The following is a 15,339-nucleotide window of genomic DNA, read 5'->3' on the forward strand; positions in this document are numbered from 1 at the left end:
GCACGCTAAACCACTTGCCAACCACGTCACGCCGATGGGCGTGGATGCGGCGGCAGTCCCAGGACCACCTAACGCCGATTGGCGTAAGATCCAGGAGCAGTGGTTTGCAGGAGATCGCTCCTCCTTCAGTCTCCCAGTGGTGATCACCGCTCGGAGACTGTTAGACGGCAAAACTGCCGCCTATAAACATAGTACAGCAATGCGATCTAAGGCAGCGCTGTACTGTGAACAGCCGTGTGACACGGCTGTCCCACTGGGACACAGGAGAGCGATCGTCTCGCATACGTTGAAGCCTATGACAGCCGTTCGCCATTATTGGCTGGCTGGGGGGAGGGAGGGAGGGATTTGAGTAAAAAAATAAATAGTACATTTTATTAAAAAAAAAAAAATATTTATAAAAAAATAAAATAAACACTGGGGGAGCAATCAGACCCCACGAACAGAGAGCTCTGTTGATGGGGAGAAAAGGGAGAAGGGGAATTCGCTTGTGTGCTGAGTTGTACGGCCCTGCAGCGAGGCCTTAAAGTTGCAGTGGCCCATTTAGCAAAAAATGGCTTGGTCTTTAGGGGGGTTTAACACTGCGGTAGTGGTGCTCAGCAGAGCTCGAATATTCGAGTAGCTCGAATATTCGAGCTCTTTTCCAGCTATTCGAGCTCGGTATTCGAGCTCCGAATAGCTGCAGCTATTCGAATGGGCTATTCGAGTAAACGCGAATAGCCCATTCACTATTCGAGCCATTCGAGCTAACAGCGCTATTCGAGCTCGATTACCGAGCTCGAATAGCGTCATAGCCCAGATTGATGTCCTTAGAGCCAATCAGAGGGCTCCCAGGCCTTCTGACGGCAGCCAATCACAGAGGGGGACCCTGGCCAGCCCCTACCCTATAAATAGCGGCCGCCATGTTCCGTTTCTCCGTCCTTGCCTGAGACTTGCATAGAGAGAGAGTTGCTCCTTTGTGCTTTGGCTTAGCAAGAGCTCTATTGTGGTCATTTACCTAGCGTTTTTGCTCACATACACCTCCTATACACACCTATATTGTTGTTAGTTAGATAGACATTGTATTTTAGTTAGTAGCTTTTGTGAGACTCAGACAGCTGCTGCAGGCTTACAGCTTTAGGACTCAGGGCCTTGCCTGTGTGGGCAGCTGTCCTCCTGTCCTCTGTTAGTTTATTTCTCATTAGTATTTAGACAGTAATAGACAGTATTAGATAGTATTAGACAGTATTTCTGCTGTCCTTTACTACTTAGTGATTGTATTTTGTATTGTAGTTATATACTGTAACTGTACTAGGACACTCACTGACTGTCACTGTTCATAGGCTAGCTCCTGCGTGTGCTTGCACTCACTGTCTGTGTACACACACTCTATTTCCTTCTGAATAGTTATATACTGTAACTGTACTAGGACACTCACTGTCACTGTTCATAGGCTACTAGCTCCTGCGTGTGTGTGTGCACTCACTGTCTGTGTACTGTACACACACTCTATTTCCTTCTGAATAGTTATATACTGTAACTGTACTAGGACACTCACTGACTGTCACTGTTCATAGGCTAGCTCCTGCGTGTGCTTGCACTCACTGTCTGTGTACACACACTCTATTTCCTTCTGAATAGTTATATACTGTAACTGTACTAGGACACTCACTGTCACTGTTCATAGGCTACTAGCTCCTGCGTGTGTGTGTGCACTCACTGTCTGTGTACTGTACACACACTCTATTTCCTTCTGAATAGTTATATACTGTAACTGTACTAGGACACTCACTGACTGTCACTGTTCATAGGCTAGCTCCTGCGTGTGCTTGCACTCACTGTCTGTGTACACACACTCTATTTCCTTCTGAATAGTTATATACTGTAACTGTACTAGGACACTCACTGTCACTGTTCATAGGCTACTAGCTCCTGCGTGTGCCTGCACTCACTCACTGTCTGTGTACTGTACACACACTCTATTTCCTTCTGAATAGTTATATACTGTAACTGTACTAGGACACTCACTGACTGTCACTGTTCATAGGCTAGCTCCTGCGTGTGCGTGCACTCACTGTCTGTGTACTGTACACACACTATTTCCTTCTGAATAGTTATATACTGTAACTGTACTAGGACACTCACTGTCACTGTTCATAGGCTACTAGCTCCTGCGTGTGTTTGTGCACTCACTGTCTGTGTACTGTACACACACTCTATTTCCTTCTGATTACTGATTGATTATTGTAAATTCTACTTCCTGACAGTTACTACTTACTTACTGTAGTAGGGACACTCACTCAGTCACTGTTCATAGGCTAGCTCCTGCACGTGTGTGCGCGTGCGTGCACTCACTGTCTGTAGTGTACACACACTCTATTTCCTTGTGATTACTACTGATTATTTTAACTTCTAGTTGTACTTCCTGACTGTTACTACTTACTTACTGTACTAGGGACACGCACTCACTCTCTGTTCATAGGCCAGCTCCTGCGCGTGTTTGCGCGTGCGTGCACTCACTGTCTGTAGTGTACACACACTCTATTTCCTTGTGATTACTACTGATTATTGTAACTGCTAGTTTTACTTCCTGACTGTTACTACTTACTTACTGTACTAGGGAGTCGGGACACTCACTCAGTCACCTCACCCACCAACCCACTCCATTAAAGTACCCCACTTTTCACCCGCCCTTTTCAAAAACTTTTGTGTTTACGCCCAAAACATCGAAGATGTCTGGAAGTGGCAGCCAGCGCGGTTTGGGCAAGGGGAAGGGCAGCAAGGGAATCAGGAGGAGAGGGAGCAGCATTGTGGCAAGATGCGGGCGCGGCCGCGCCACCATACACAGTTCCGCAGCAGCAGCAGCAGCGTCAGTGGCTAACATTCCTCCCATAGCCACTGGCCGTGGACGCCTTGGGCGCCGCCCAGCAGGAGCATCTGCAACTCACGCTGCAGAGACACAGCAGCAGCAGCAGCGTGTAGCACCTGCTCCGATTTTCCTCCAGCCGGTCGGAAACGTCCCATTGAGGAAAAGGATGCAGACACTGTGGTGCAACTGATGACGGAGGATGAGCAGCCCGCCATCAGCTCTGAATCCGAGGCCTCCACCCTCACCACCACCACCACCACCCCTGTTCGCAGCAGCCGCCCAGCAGGGCCTGGGGAGGAGGCCAGTTCACCGTCAGTCGCCGACCTGTCACTCAGCACTCTTTTGACCCCAGGCATGATGCGTCAATTGTCTGCTGTTGTTGGCGATTTGGAGGAGGAGATGCTGATGGGCACTTTGGGGGATGAGGGATTGGACAGCAAGACTGTGGCGACAGTCAAGCAGCCCATCCATGCATCAGGAGAGGAGTTTGGGGGGTCATCATCCCAGCAGGACATGTTTCAGGAGGGGGAGGCTGATGATGACACGGTGACAGACAGAGACTGGGTGCCACCACCTCCAGGGGATGTCGTCCTCAGCAGCTCTGAGGAGGAGGAGGAGGATGCGCTTGTGGGCCTTGCAAGGAGGCGCATCATTGCAAGCATTGGCAGCAGTAGGCAGGTCCCACAGCCTGCTGGTGTCTCAGGCTCAGCAGCAGCAGCAGCAGCATCTGCCAGTACCACCACCAGCCGCACCCAAGCCCCCCCCCCCAACCACCACAGGGAGACAGGCAGCAGCGGTTCCATGCCGTAGGGGGTCGTTTTTGTCACCAATCTGGCGTTTGTTCACCATGCCCACAGTGTACAGTAAGTACGCCACTTGCAACCACTGTCAGCGGAAGTTGAGCAGAGGTGCAGACCCCTTAAAGTTCAGCACCAGCTCGCTCATCAACCACCTTGCTGCGAAACATTTCCAACAGCATGAGGAGTTCCAGAGGCTGAAGGCATCTGGTGCTGGCAGTGGCACCACACCCATCACTGCACAGCCTTCAGCAGCAGCAGCAGCAGCAACAGCAGCCACCCGCCCTCCTGCTCCTCCAGCAGCACCAGCAGGAGTGCGGAAACGCACTGCTCCTCCCCCCTCTGCAACTCCTGCCGCCGACACTGAGGCCTGTTCTGGCAGCCAGTCCTCAGTGGCCTCCTCTGCTGTGTCTGCTGATTCCCGTGCCAGCAAAAGGCCACACCAGAGCCTTTTGAGCGAGTCCTTCCAGGGGGTGGTTAGGGCTCTGCCTCCCAGCAGCCGTCGCGTGCGGCAGCTGAACGGCTTGCTGGCACGGGCCATGTGCTCCCAACTCCTGCCCTACACGCTTGTGCAGGAGGGGAGCGACATGCGTACGCTGCTTGCTTGTGCAGCCCCAGACTGGCAGCTCCCCAGCAGACACTTCTTCACCCGCAAGGCCATTCCTGCACTGCACCGCTTTGTGATGGCCAATGTGGAGCGAGGGCTGGAGCACGCGGTTGGTGAAAGGGTCCACGTCACCATGGACTCCTGGAGCAGCCGCTTCGGGACAGGCCGCTACCTGTCTTTCACTGTCCACTGGGTCAGCTTGGTGGAAGGGGGTGAGGATGGGAGAGCAGCAGCGGGCACAGCAGCAGCAACACAGTGGGTGGTGCCCCCCCGCAGGGTCAGGGGAACTGCAGCAGGTTCCTCCGATCCTCTGCCATCCTCCGGCACACCTGGCCAAAACCCCCGCCTCAGCAGCAGCGTGAAGGCCCGCCACTGCCAAGCGCTGCTGCACTTGGTCAGCCTTGGGAAGACCAAGCTGACGGCAACCCATGTGTTGGCCAAACTCCAGGAGCAGGAGAGGATTTGGCTGACCTCCAGAGGCCTCAGAGTCGGAGAGGTGGTGGCCGACAATGGGGCCAATCTGGTTGCCGCAATAGACAGGGGAAACCTGACCCACATCCCCTGTCTTGCCCACGTGCTGAACCTGGTGGTGCAAAAGTTCTTGCGCACCTACCAGGGGATGGGCGAACTGCTGGAAACGGCAAGGAACGTTGTGCGTCACTTCCGGCGCTCGGCTGCAGCCTGTGCGAGCCTGGAAGACGTGCAAAAGGAGCTGGAGCTGCCACGCCATCGGCTGATCCTTGACGTTCCGACTCGCTGGATCTCCACCCTGGCGATGTTGGAGCGTCTGGTTGAACAGAAGCACGCTGTCAACCAGTACCTTGCCCTGGCCACTGTTTCCGCCGCTCGGAGAAGGGACAAGACCAGCAACATCCCGTCAATCGTCCCCGATGATGACTGGAGGCACATGCAGCAGGTGTGCTTAGTGCTGGCTCCCTTTCTGCAGGCCACTAACATGGTGAGCAGGGACCATGCTATGGTCTGCGAGTGGGTGCCCCTGGTTTGTCTGCTGAACAGGGCCCTCGATGCTTTGCTGGAACAGGCAGCGGCAGCCTTGGACCAGCAGGAGTGGCAAGCAGCTGCACAGTCCACCTCTGAGGGGGAGGAGGAGGAGGACTTGGTGGAGGTCCCTGACCTTGCTGCTGATGAGGGGGATCAGCACAGCGCAGCTGAGTTGGTGCGGGGGTGGAGAGAGGATGAGGCGGCAGAGGAGGAGGATGAGGAGGACAGCACTGCCGTCGATGTGCCAGCACACGTGGCCCGCCTCTTCCCAATGGCAGCGCACATGCTGGCGTGCCTGCGCAAGGACCCCAGGGTGATCCAGATGAAGCAGAGGGAGGACATCTGGATCAGCATGATGTTGGACCCACGCCTCAAGGGGAAGTTAAGCCAGTTCCTGCCGCCTGCAGGAGGAGACCCAGCGCAACAAATAAGGAGCTTGCAGCAGGCCCTTGTTGAGCGCTTGGAGGAAGCCTTCCCCCAGCTTTCCACCCCCACTGTCCAGCAGCCAGCACAGAGGCAGCAGCAGGTGCCTGCATCCAGCAGCAAGCGCCCCACAGACCTGCTGTCTCTCAGCCACGAGCTCTACAGGACTGTAGAGGCTCCGGCAGCAGTGACTAGAGAGGAGGTGCATGATGCAGCAGCATCCTCCTCCGGTCACAGCCAGCGCCTGACCCGCATGGTGGCTGACTACATGGGGTCCTACAGCGGGCTTGACAGCGATGCCCCTGTTGATCCCATGGAGTATTGGGTCAAGCGCCTGGAGATCTGGAGCGAGCTGGCGCAGTACGCCCTGGAAGTGCTGTCCTGCCCCCCTTCCAGCGTGCTGTCCGAGCGCTGCTTCAGTGCAGCTGGTGGCGTGGTCACCGAGAAACGCTCACGTCTGTCTCACACGTCTGTGGACAGACTGACGTTTCTCAAGATGAACCAGGCGTGGGTGGAAGGCGAGTTCCTGGCCCCTGTTGTCGGCGAGAGGGGGACATGAACTGGCTAAGAACCATCGTTAATGTGCCTTACCACCCTTTACCACCTCCTGGCTCCTGCTCACTAAGCCAGCCTGGTTCAGTTTGACTAATACGTTGCCTGCAGCCACACATTTTACACCTACAGTGGGCTGCTGTGTACTGCCCTTCTGCTGTCTGTCTGTGTTTCCCACTGCCAGGGTACACAGAATTACATTCTGCTGCCACTCTGCCACCAGCTATTACGTCAAACAATAGCTATATATCTGTGTAATTGGTTGTACAAACAAAACCAAAAAACCATAAAAAAAAAAAAAAGGGTTTAATTTTTCTGAGGTGCCCGGGTTGAAAACTGTGTTGTCCCAGTTGTGTATTGGACACGATGTGGGCTGCACGACCGCTGTCTGGGACCTCCTGTTGTGTTTATTTACAGCCCTGGTATCACCGCTAGGTACCAGGGCTATTATGTCACGCTGCCTGCCTGCTGCCACACTCACACTACTCCTCCATTCCTCCTGCTGCTGCTGTCTGTCTGTGTTTCCCACTGCCAGGGTACACAGAATTACCTTCTGCTGCCACACTGCCACCAGCTATTACGTCAAACAATAGCTGCTCACATTCCTCCTCCATTCCTCCTGCTACTGCTGCTGTCGGTCTGTGTTTCCCACTGCCAGGGTACACAGAATTACATTCTGCTGCCACTCTGCCACCAGCTATTACGTCAAACAATAGCTATATATCTGTGTAATTGGTTGTACAAACAAAACCAAAAAACCATTAAAAAAAAAAAAAAGGTTTAATTTTTCTGAGGTGCCCGGGTTGAAAACTGTGTTGTCCCAGTTGTGTATTGGACACGATGTGGGCTGCACGACCGCTGTCTGGGACCTCCTGTTGTGTTTATTTACAGCCCTGGTATCACCGCTAGGTACTGCCTCATTGACTGCCTGCTGCCACACACTCATCCTCCTCCTCCTGCTGCTGAATTTACCTCCTGCTGTCTGTGTGTTTCCACTGCCAGGGAGCACATACAATGGCGCTTCCAACATGCGTGCACCACCAGCTATTTGTTACGCTCAAAAATAGCTGCATTTCTGTAAAAAAAAAATTTGAAAAGAGAAATAATTGAAGAAGAAGACGATATAGAAGAAGATGAAGAAGAAGAAGATGAAGAAGAAGACGATGAAGAAGAAGAAGAAGAAGGAGGAGAAGAAGAAGAAGATGAAGAAGAAGAAAATGAAGAAGAAGATGAAGAAGAAGAAGAAGATGAAGAAGATGAAGAAGAAGATGAAGAAGATGAAGAAGATGAAGAAGATGCAGAAGAAGATGAAGAAGAAGAAGATGAAGAAGAAGAAGATGAAGAAGATGAAGAAGAAGAAGATGAAGAAGAAGAAGAAGAAGATGATGATGAAGAAGATGAAGAAGATGATGATGATGAAGAAGAAGAAGATGAAGATGAAGAAGAAGAAGAAGAAGAAGAAAACAATATAGAAGAAGAAGAAGATATAGAAGAAGATATAGAAGAAGAAGATATAGAAGAAGAAGATATAGAAGAAGAAGAAGATAGAAGATAAAGAAGAAGAAGAAGAAGAAGAAGAAGAAGAAGAAGAAGAAGAAGAAGAAGAAGAAGTATATACAGTACTGAACAAAATTCTGGACACAACTTCTCTTTTCACCTTTTTTTTTTTAAAGGAACATCCCCACATAATCACTTGCTGTTGTTACTTGGAAAAAAAGATGTTTCTTGCATCATTCACCCTCAAAACAAGTGTTGGAAGCTATTTAAGGCCAATTCGAATAGTCAGCTCGAATAATGAGCTCGAATACCGACTCGAATAGTGAGCTCGAAGTCCGAGGTCGAATCGAATAGTAAAAATTATTTGACTCGAATATTCGACTGACCTCGAATAATTTACTATTCGAATTCGACCAAACTCGAATTTTAAAAAGGTGTATTTGAGCACCACTGCACTGCGGTCCTCAAGAGGTTAAAGGACACCCGATGTGAGAGTGATATGGAGGCTGCCATATTTATTTCCTTGCAGGCAATGCCAGTTGCCTGACAATCCTGATGATCTTCTGGCATAAGTAGTGTGAGTCAAAACTCTGGAACAAGCAAATGACTAATCCAGTAAATCCTAAGTCAGCTGAGTCAGAGTACCTGATCTGCAAATGCTTATTCAGGGGCTATGGCTAGAAGTATTAGAGGCCCTGGATCAGGAGGACTGTCAGGCAACTGGTATTGTTTAAAAGGAAATAGATATGGCAGCCTCCATTTCACTTTCACCTCGGGTTCCCTTTAAAGGGGAACTGAAGTAAGAAGTATACAGAGGCTGCCATATTTATTTCCTTTTAATCAATACCAGTTGCCTGGCAGCTCTGCTGGTCTATATCTCTGCAGTAGTATCTGAAAAACACCAGAAACAAGCATGCAGATAGTCTTGTCAGATTTGACTTTTAAGTCAGAAACACCTGATCTGCTGCATTTGAAACAAAAAGAAAATCTCGATTGTCCATCATTTCAGGAGGTAAGTCCACCTGTACTCCTCCTTTTTAGTTGTTTTTAGATCATTTTAACCTGGCTGGCGCCTCTGTCCAAATTTGCACTGATCTGCTGCATGCTTGTTCAGGGGCTATGGCTAATAGTATTAGAGGCAGAGGATCAGCAGGGCTGCCAGACAACTGGTATTGGTTACAAGGAAATAAACATGGCTGCCTCCATATACCTTTCTCTTCAGATCCCCTTTAAAGCCGAATACCTTCCTTTTTAAGAAGTCACATTTCTATGCTGTGTTGCTTTTTAGTAAGAGAGTGTTTTGGCCTCATTTTGCCCCTTCTCCTTTCCTAGTGGTTCTAGGTCACCATGAGATAGCTGGGTATTCCAGGGTACACAAGTGTAAGTTGTACATTGATTTAGCATTCCAAATTATATCATCACATTCTAAGAAACCGATCACTTCAATTGGACATCTGAAAGTTTGTCCACAGATTCCCTTGTGTGTACTTTGGGAGGGTAAAATCGGATTTTCTTAGCCTTCTTTCCCATGAGCCCAACTAAAGCCTCGTACCCTCAGGGTAAAAAAAAAAAATCAAGCAAAACAATGAATGACAGATTGTGCCAATAATGGCAGGGAAAAAAATAAAATAAACTACGCATTTAGATAAATGATCTACGATGATTCTTGTGCGTTTCCAACATCGTGACAAATCACATCGGCAGATAATTGTTAATAGTCAGCAGTGCGTACAGAGCTATGAATGATTGTTAAAGGATACCCGAACTGACATGTGACATGATGAGATAGACATGTGTATGTACACTGCCTAGCACACAAATAACTATGCTGTGTTCCTTTTTTCTTTCTCTGTCTGAAAGAGTTAAATATCAGGTATGTAAGTGGCTGACTCAGTCCTGACTCAGACAGGAAGTGACTACAGTGTGACCCTCACTGATAAAAAATCCCCCCCTGTTTCCCTCTTTCTTGCTCTCAGAAGCCATTTTCTGCTAGGAAAGTGTTTTATAGTTGGAATTTCTTATCAGTGAGGGTCACACTGAAGTCACTTCCTGTCTGAGTCAGGACTGAGTCAGCCACTTGCATACCTGATATTTAACTCTTTCAGGCAGAGAAAGAAAAAAAAGGAACACAGCATAGTTATTAGTGTGCTAGGCACTGTACATACACATGTCTATCTCATCATGTGACATGTCAGTTCGGGTATCCTTTAATGAAAGAAAACAGGAAGTGACTACAGTGTGACCCTCACTGATAAGAAATTCCAACTATAAAACATTTTCCTAGCAGAAAATGGCTTCTGAGAGCAGGAAAGAGATAAAAAGGGTCAATAGTTCATAGATTTTACCTCTGGCATACTTTAAAAACAATAAAACAGTTAAAATGTAAAAAGTAGATTTAAATATAAAATAAAATTGTGGAATATCATTTTTAGGAGCAGGAAGATAGATACAGTTGTCTATTTCATTAGTTTATTTTTGCTTCGGGTGTCCTTTAAGGTAAGCTATGTGTCCACAAACTCTACGGCGCTTGTCACACGTTCTGCATCATTTAACGATTAGATCATTTACTCTATCGCCCTTCTACAAATCATGTCCTTCACATAGACACCATGAAAGATAGATCGCAGAATGATTGTTTTGCTGGGTTATTCACGCAATTTATCTTTCAGTGGGTACGTAGCTTAAGATAGGTCTGCAGATGATGATTTAGGTATCAAACCAAAAGTCATGTGTTCTCAAGAATGAGAGAACTCCACATTACTGCCATCCACCTACAACGCGAATAGGCCGAATAATAATTTAGTAGTAAAGTATTAAAGTGACACTGAAGTGAAAATAATCTTATGAGTTAATGAATCGTATGTGTAGTATGGATAATTATTGGAACATTAATAGCAAAGAATCATATTTTTTTTTTCAGTTATATAGCTTTATTTGCAACATTGCAGCGTTCTGTCATGTTTGCAGTTTAGACACCACACACTGTATTTTAAGTTGTAAAACAGAGCAGAGCTAATGAACTTTGAACTTTGCTGCAGTAAAACCTTATCTAAAGCTGTCTCGCACTGTTTCTTGGCTGTTTAAGCTCTTCAGAAAATAGAACTGAGTTTGACCAAGTTGGTTGATTAACTCTTCCTGTACTGGAAAACACCATGAGCCTCTTTTCTTTGCTACTAATGTTTTATTTTTGATATTTGTCCTACACAGACTTTTGATTGTCTCATAAGTTTAATTTCGCTTCAGATTTGCTTCAAATAATAATACGTTTTCTCCTGCTATATTTCTAACTTAATGTTTGTATTTCAGTGCTACGACTGGATAATCCCACAAGTTATGGAGACTCCTCATATTACAACCCCACAGCCATGGAAGAGAAGCCATACAATGGCAGACATGAATCTATTGCAATGGATAATATCAGGCCCCATTAATGACTGCTGCGATATCACAGAGATGATTAAACATGACGTTCTTCCTGGAAGCCTCTGTGGAAGTCTGTGGACTACTTCCGTATTTAGGCACAAGTTGTAAAATAGTAAACTCTTTACAGAAGATGAGAAAACCACAATGCACAAGGGACTTCTTTTAACTTAAAGGCACTATTATTTGGAAAAACGTTGCAAAGCTTATCCATTTTTTTGATTGAAAAAAATCATGCCAATAACTGAAAGTACAAAAGCATTGACCTGACTACCCAATCAATTAAAGAACAGCCAGCATATGAACATGCATGCTTCTCCAGACATGCACATTTATTTCTCTGGACGGGAGGTGGAGGGAGAGAAGCTGTGGATCTTCTGCTGAGCGAAAAGAGAAGAGTGATTGGCAGGGAAAACTCAACTCGGCAGAGCACTGTACGCCCTGAAGAGGAAGGACTCCATATAGCAAGGAAGGACTCCACATAGCGAACAGGTCTTGTGCATAGATCGTTGCCCGATCCAAACACCGATGGTCAGATCAGGAGGTCAATCATCCTGCCATCCAGAATTTTTGCATAGCCTTAATGAGCTTCTATGATTAAGCTACAAACTAAATGATCAATATATAGTCTTATTGCCATAGCTTTATTTTTGTACTGTATGTAATTAAGATTTATGTTTCTGTTTTCTGGCTCCAAAGGTTGAGGTCATGTTCCACTAATGATTGTGTTAGGACTCAAATGCTAATGTTGTTGAGTGCATGTCAGTCAGTTTACCTTCTGGCCAGGTGGCCACTATGTTAGTTCTACTACCTGCGGCAGCTAAAAATGTCATCATGACCTATTTTAAAGAAAAATTTCATAAGCTGTCATTGGTTTGACCCTTCAATAGGATTAGTATAACATTTGAAATTAGAGTCATAAATAAGTTTTAAAAGGACCTGAGCTGCCCATTGTATCACAAGCCTCACTTATGGGGAGGTACATTTTATATATTTTACTACATAGTTGCTGTGTTGCCTTTAAAGCCGACTTCAGAACCTCCTCTCTGCTCTAAAATATAAGCAACAGCATAATAACCTTTAAAGAAAACATTTATTTGTTACAGCTGATCGAAATCTCTCAATAAATCTGCAGTGTATCTACTTCCTGTTTTCATGGAAGCAGACATAGGGTTAATATCCTGTGTTTACAAATTAGCTGCTCTGCCGAGGCTGCCTAGATTCCTGAGCTGACACAGCTGAGATATCAAATTACACTTATAATTATTCACAGATGAGGGTGAATTAGACAGGCTAAACTCTCTAAATACATACAGGGTGGATTTCTCTATGTTTTCCTAAAGTCCACTTTAACCACTTCAGGACCACAGGCTTACACCCCCCTAGTGACCAGGCCATTTTTCACAATACAGGACTGTGAAGCTTTGTCAGCGTGCTGCACAGCCCTACCACTAAGCACAGAAATGAAGTTTTCCTCCTTTTATTGTCCTTAATAGGACACTCTTTTGAAGGACTTTAATCCCTGCTGTAATGTTTTTTTTTTTTTTTTATTACAAAAAAGGGAGGCTTTTCCCTCCTTCCTCCCTCTCCCTCCCTCCCCCCCTTAGCCATCCTAAATCGCTATAGGATGGCGATCGGCTCTCTTCCCCACCTCTCATAGGCATCAGCCTATGAGACGGCTTCATTACCCAGCCGCTCTGAGGGACAGCCGAGTGTCCCCTGTACAGCGCTGCTGGAGATCGCAGCGCTGTACAAAGGTAAGCAAAGGGGATTTCTTTCCCCTTTCGGCTGGAAACAGTCTGCTAGCCCCAATTGCTCTCTTGTCCCCCAGGGGGACAGCCATGTCACACGGCTGTCCCCAGTACAGCGCTGCTGCTGATCGCAGCGCTGTACTATGTAAATAGACGGCGATCACACCGTCTAACAGTCTCCCGAGTGGCAATCGCTGCTCGGAGACTGAAGAGGGGGTGGAGCTCCGCCCCCGAGCAGGAGATGCACGCACACCCTGCGCGCGATCTCCTGCAATTCAGAGCCCCAGGACTTGACGCCAATCGGTGTTAGGCGGTCCTGGGGCTGCCGCCGAGGCCACGCCCATTGGCGTTAGCCGGTCAGCAAGAAGTTAAACACAGCACCACACAATTGTAGTATTCAAAAAGTACAAATATTTATTACCAATTATCAATAATCACTATAGAAGAAGGAAAAAAACTGTGAAAAAAACATACTGCCTGTATATCCTTAATAACAATGCATATATATATAATATAGTAATGAGCGCCCAATAATCAGATATGTAGCTGATAGCTTTAAGAGATTACACCGTGTGGTGCTCAATGCAGAGCTACCCCCAGTGATTGAACCCGGTTCCAGTATATAGCTAAGGAATAGTGGTATAGGTACCAAGTGAGTGTGACAGATGTTATGTGAACACACAAAGTGCAAATCTATGTATATATATATATATATATATATATATATATATATATATATATATATATATATATATACCATCAATATGATGCAAAAAAGGTCGATCAGATGCAATATGATCAAAAAATATATATCCACAAGTGTAAGGACATGTGAGGCAACGACACTTGATGAACTGTGACTATGATACTGCATACTGAAAAAGTGACAAGTGAAAATGAGGCAATATACTTATCCGGATGGCGCTGGTACAGGCAGTAGAACTCTGTGGCTCATCTCTCCGTTCTACTGCCTGTACCAGCGCCATCCGGATAAGTGTATTGCCTCGTTTTCACTGTGTGTTCACATGACATCTGTCACTTGGTACCTATACCACTATTAGCTATATACTGAACCCGGGTTCAATCACTGGGGGTAAGCTCTGCATTGAGCACCCCACGGTGTAATTATATATATATATATATATATATATATATATATATATATATATATATATATATATATATATATATATATATATATGCATTGTTATTATGAATATAGAGGCATTATGATTCTTTTTGTCTGTTTTCATTCCTTGTTCTATAGTGATTATTGGTGAATTGTTAATAATTATTAGTACTTTTTGAATACTAAAATTGTGTGGTGCTGTGCAGTACAGCCCGGCGGACGTCCGATGACGTCAGCGCGCCGGCGTGGGACGCAGAAGTGCCAGGAAATGGAGCGCAGAAGAGCCCGACCTGGCAGCCGGCCTGGCCAGGTCGGGTCGGGCACCGCCGGAGACCACCGGGAGCCTGCGGAGCGGCGGCGAGGGCACCTCCTGCCTGCCACGGGCTGGAGGAAGCCCCAGGTAAGTGGAAATTTATTTTTATTTTTTTAATCCACTCCCTGAACCTTCCCTTTAAAGGACCTGCTCGTCCTTCTTTTCTTGTCATTACATTGGTCCTAGCACACACAATAGATAGTGTTGCTGAGATATTGCACATGAAGCTCCAGGACTTAGGAGGTCCTGGGGCTGCCGCCGCATTCACGGCCATTGGCGTGACGCAGTCGTTAGGTAGTTAAACACCTTCTCTAGCCATCTGCCCAACTGATCAATCTAGAGGAGGGTCAGGAGGTAAATAGATTAACATATATAGCTGTAAGAACAAGTGAGTTATCTTTAAAGGCAAAGCTCTGCCTGGCTTAAGGTACGTACTGTATCAGTGTTATAGCAGGAGCATGTAAAAAGCTTTTGAAAGTCTGTTTAAAATCAATACATAAGACAGAGTGTTCTCAATAGCAGAAAGGCTGTTTTCAGCAATACTTCAAACCATGTTATAAGGGAGAATGAACCCGCATTCACACATTAATCACAATAAGTCAAATAACTATAGATATACTTTTTCTAGCACATCCTGGGTTTCTCCTTGACTTCCAGGCAGATTTGATAATTGTATGAATTTCACTGAAATTGGTTAATAATGTTTGAAGTGATGTTGGTGGAAGATTTGTCTAAAAGTGTAAAGAGAGACCATGCATTGTATGGAACAGCACAACCCTTACAGGGGTGGATGCCATTAATGGCCTTGATACAGTCAACTGTTTGCTCTTATCACTCTGGTACTTTACATTTCCTTGGCAATACATTCTGGCAAGAAATACTAAACTGTAAGACATAGAAATGAACCTGTGTCCAGAGGGAATTATTCATGAACTGCATTGGTTTCTGTCTTTTGTCTGTACTTATTTTTGTTATTGCTTTAGGACTCTATGAGGTCATTTTT

The 15,339-nt window shown here is 46.4% G+C and overlaps 2 protein-coding genes across 2 annotated transcripts in view; one reads left to right on the forward strand and one right to left on the reverse strand.

Moving 5' to 3' along the window:
- The window catches only part of MUC15 (mucin 15, cell surface associated), a 51,458-nt gene extending 37,620 nt beyond the window's left edge, over positions 1-13,838 (forward strand). The window contains exon 4 of the mRNA XM_068261586.1: positions 11,030-13,838. Within this exon, the coding sequence (XP_068117687.1) occupies positions 11,030-11,154 (125 nt within the window). The 3' untranslated portion in view covers positions 11,155-13,838. The remainder of the gene's footprint in view (positions 1-11,029) is intronic.
- ANO3 (anoctamin 3) overlaps positions 1-15,339 on the reverse strand; it is a 522,514-nt gene that overhangs the window by 145,236 nt on the left and 361,939 nt on the right. The window lies entirely within an intron of this gene.

Source organism: Hyperolius riggenbachi, chromosome 11, assembly GCF_040937935.1.
Source record: "Hyperolius riggenbachi isolate aHypRig1 chromosome 11, aHypRig1.pri, whole genome shotgun sequence".
In the NCBI taxonomy this organism is placed as follows: Eukaryota; Metazoa; Chordata; class Amphibia; order Anura; family Hyperoliidae; genus Hyperolius; species Hyperolius riggenbachi.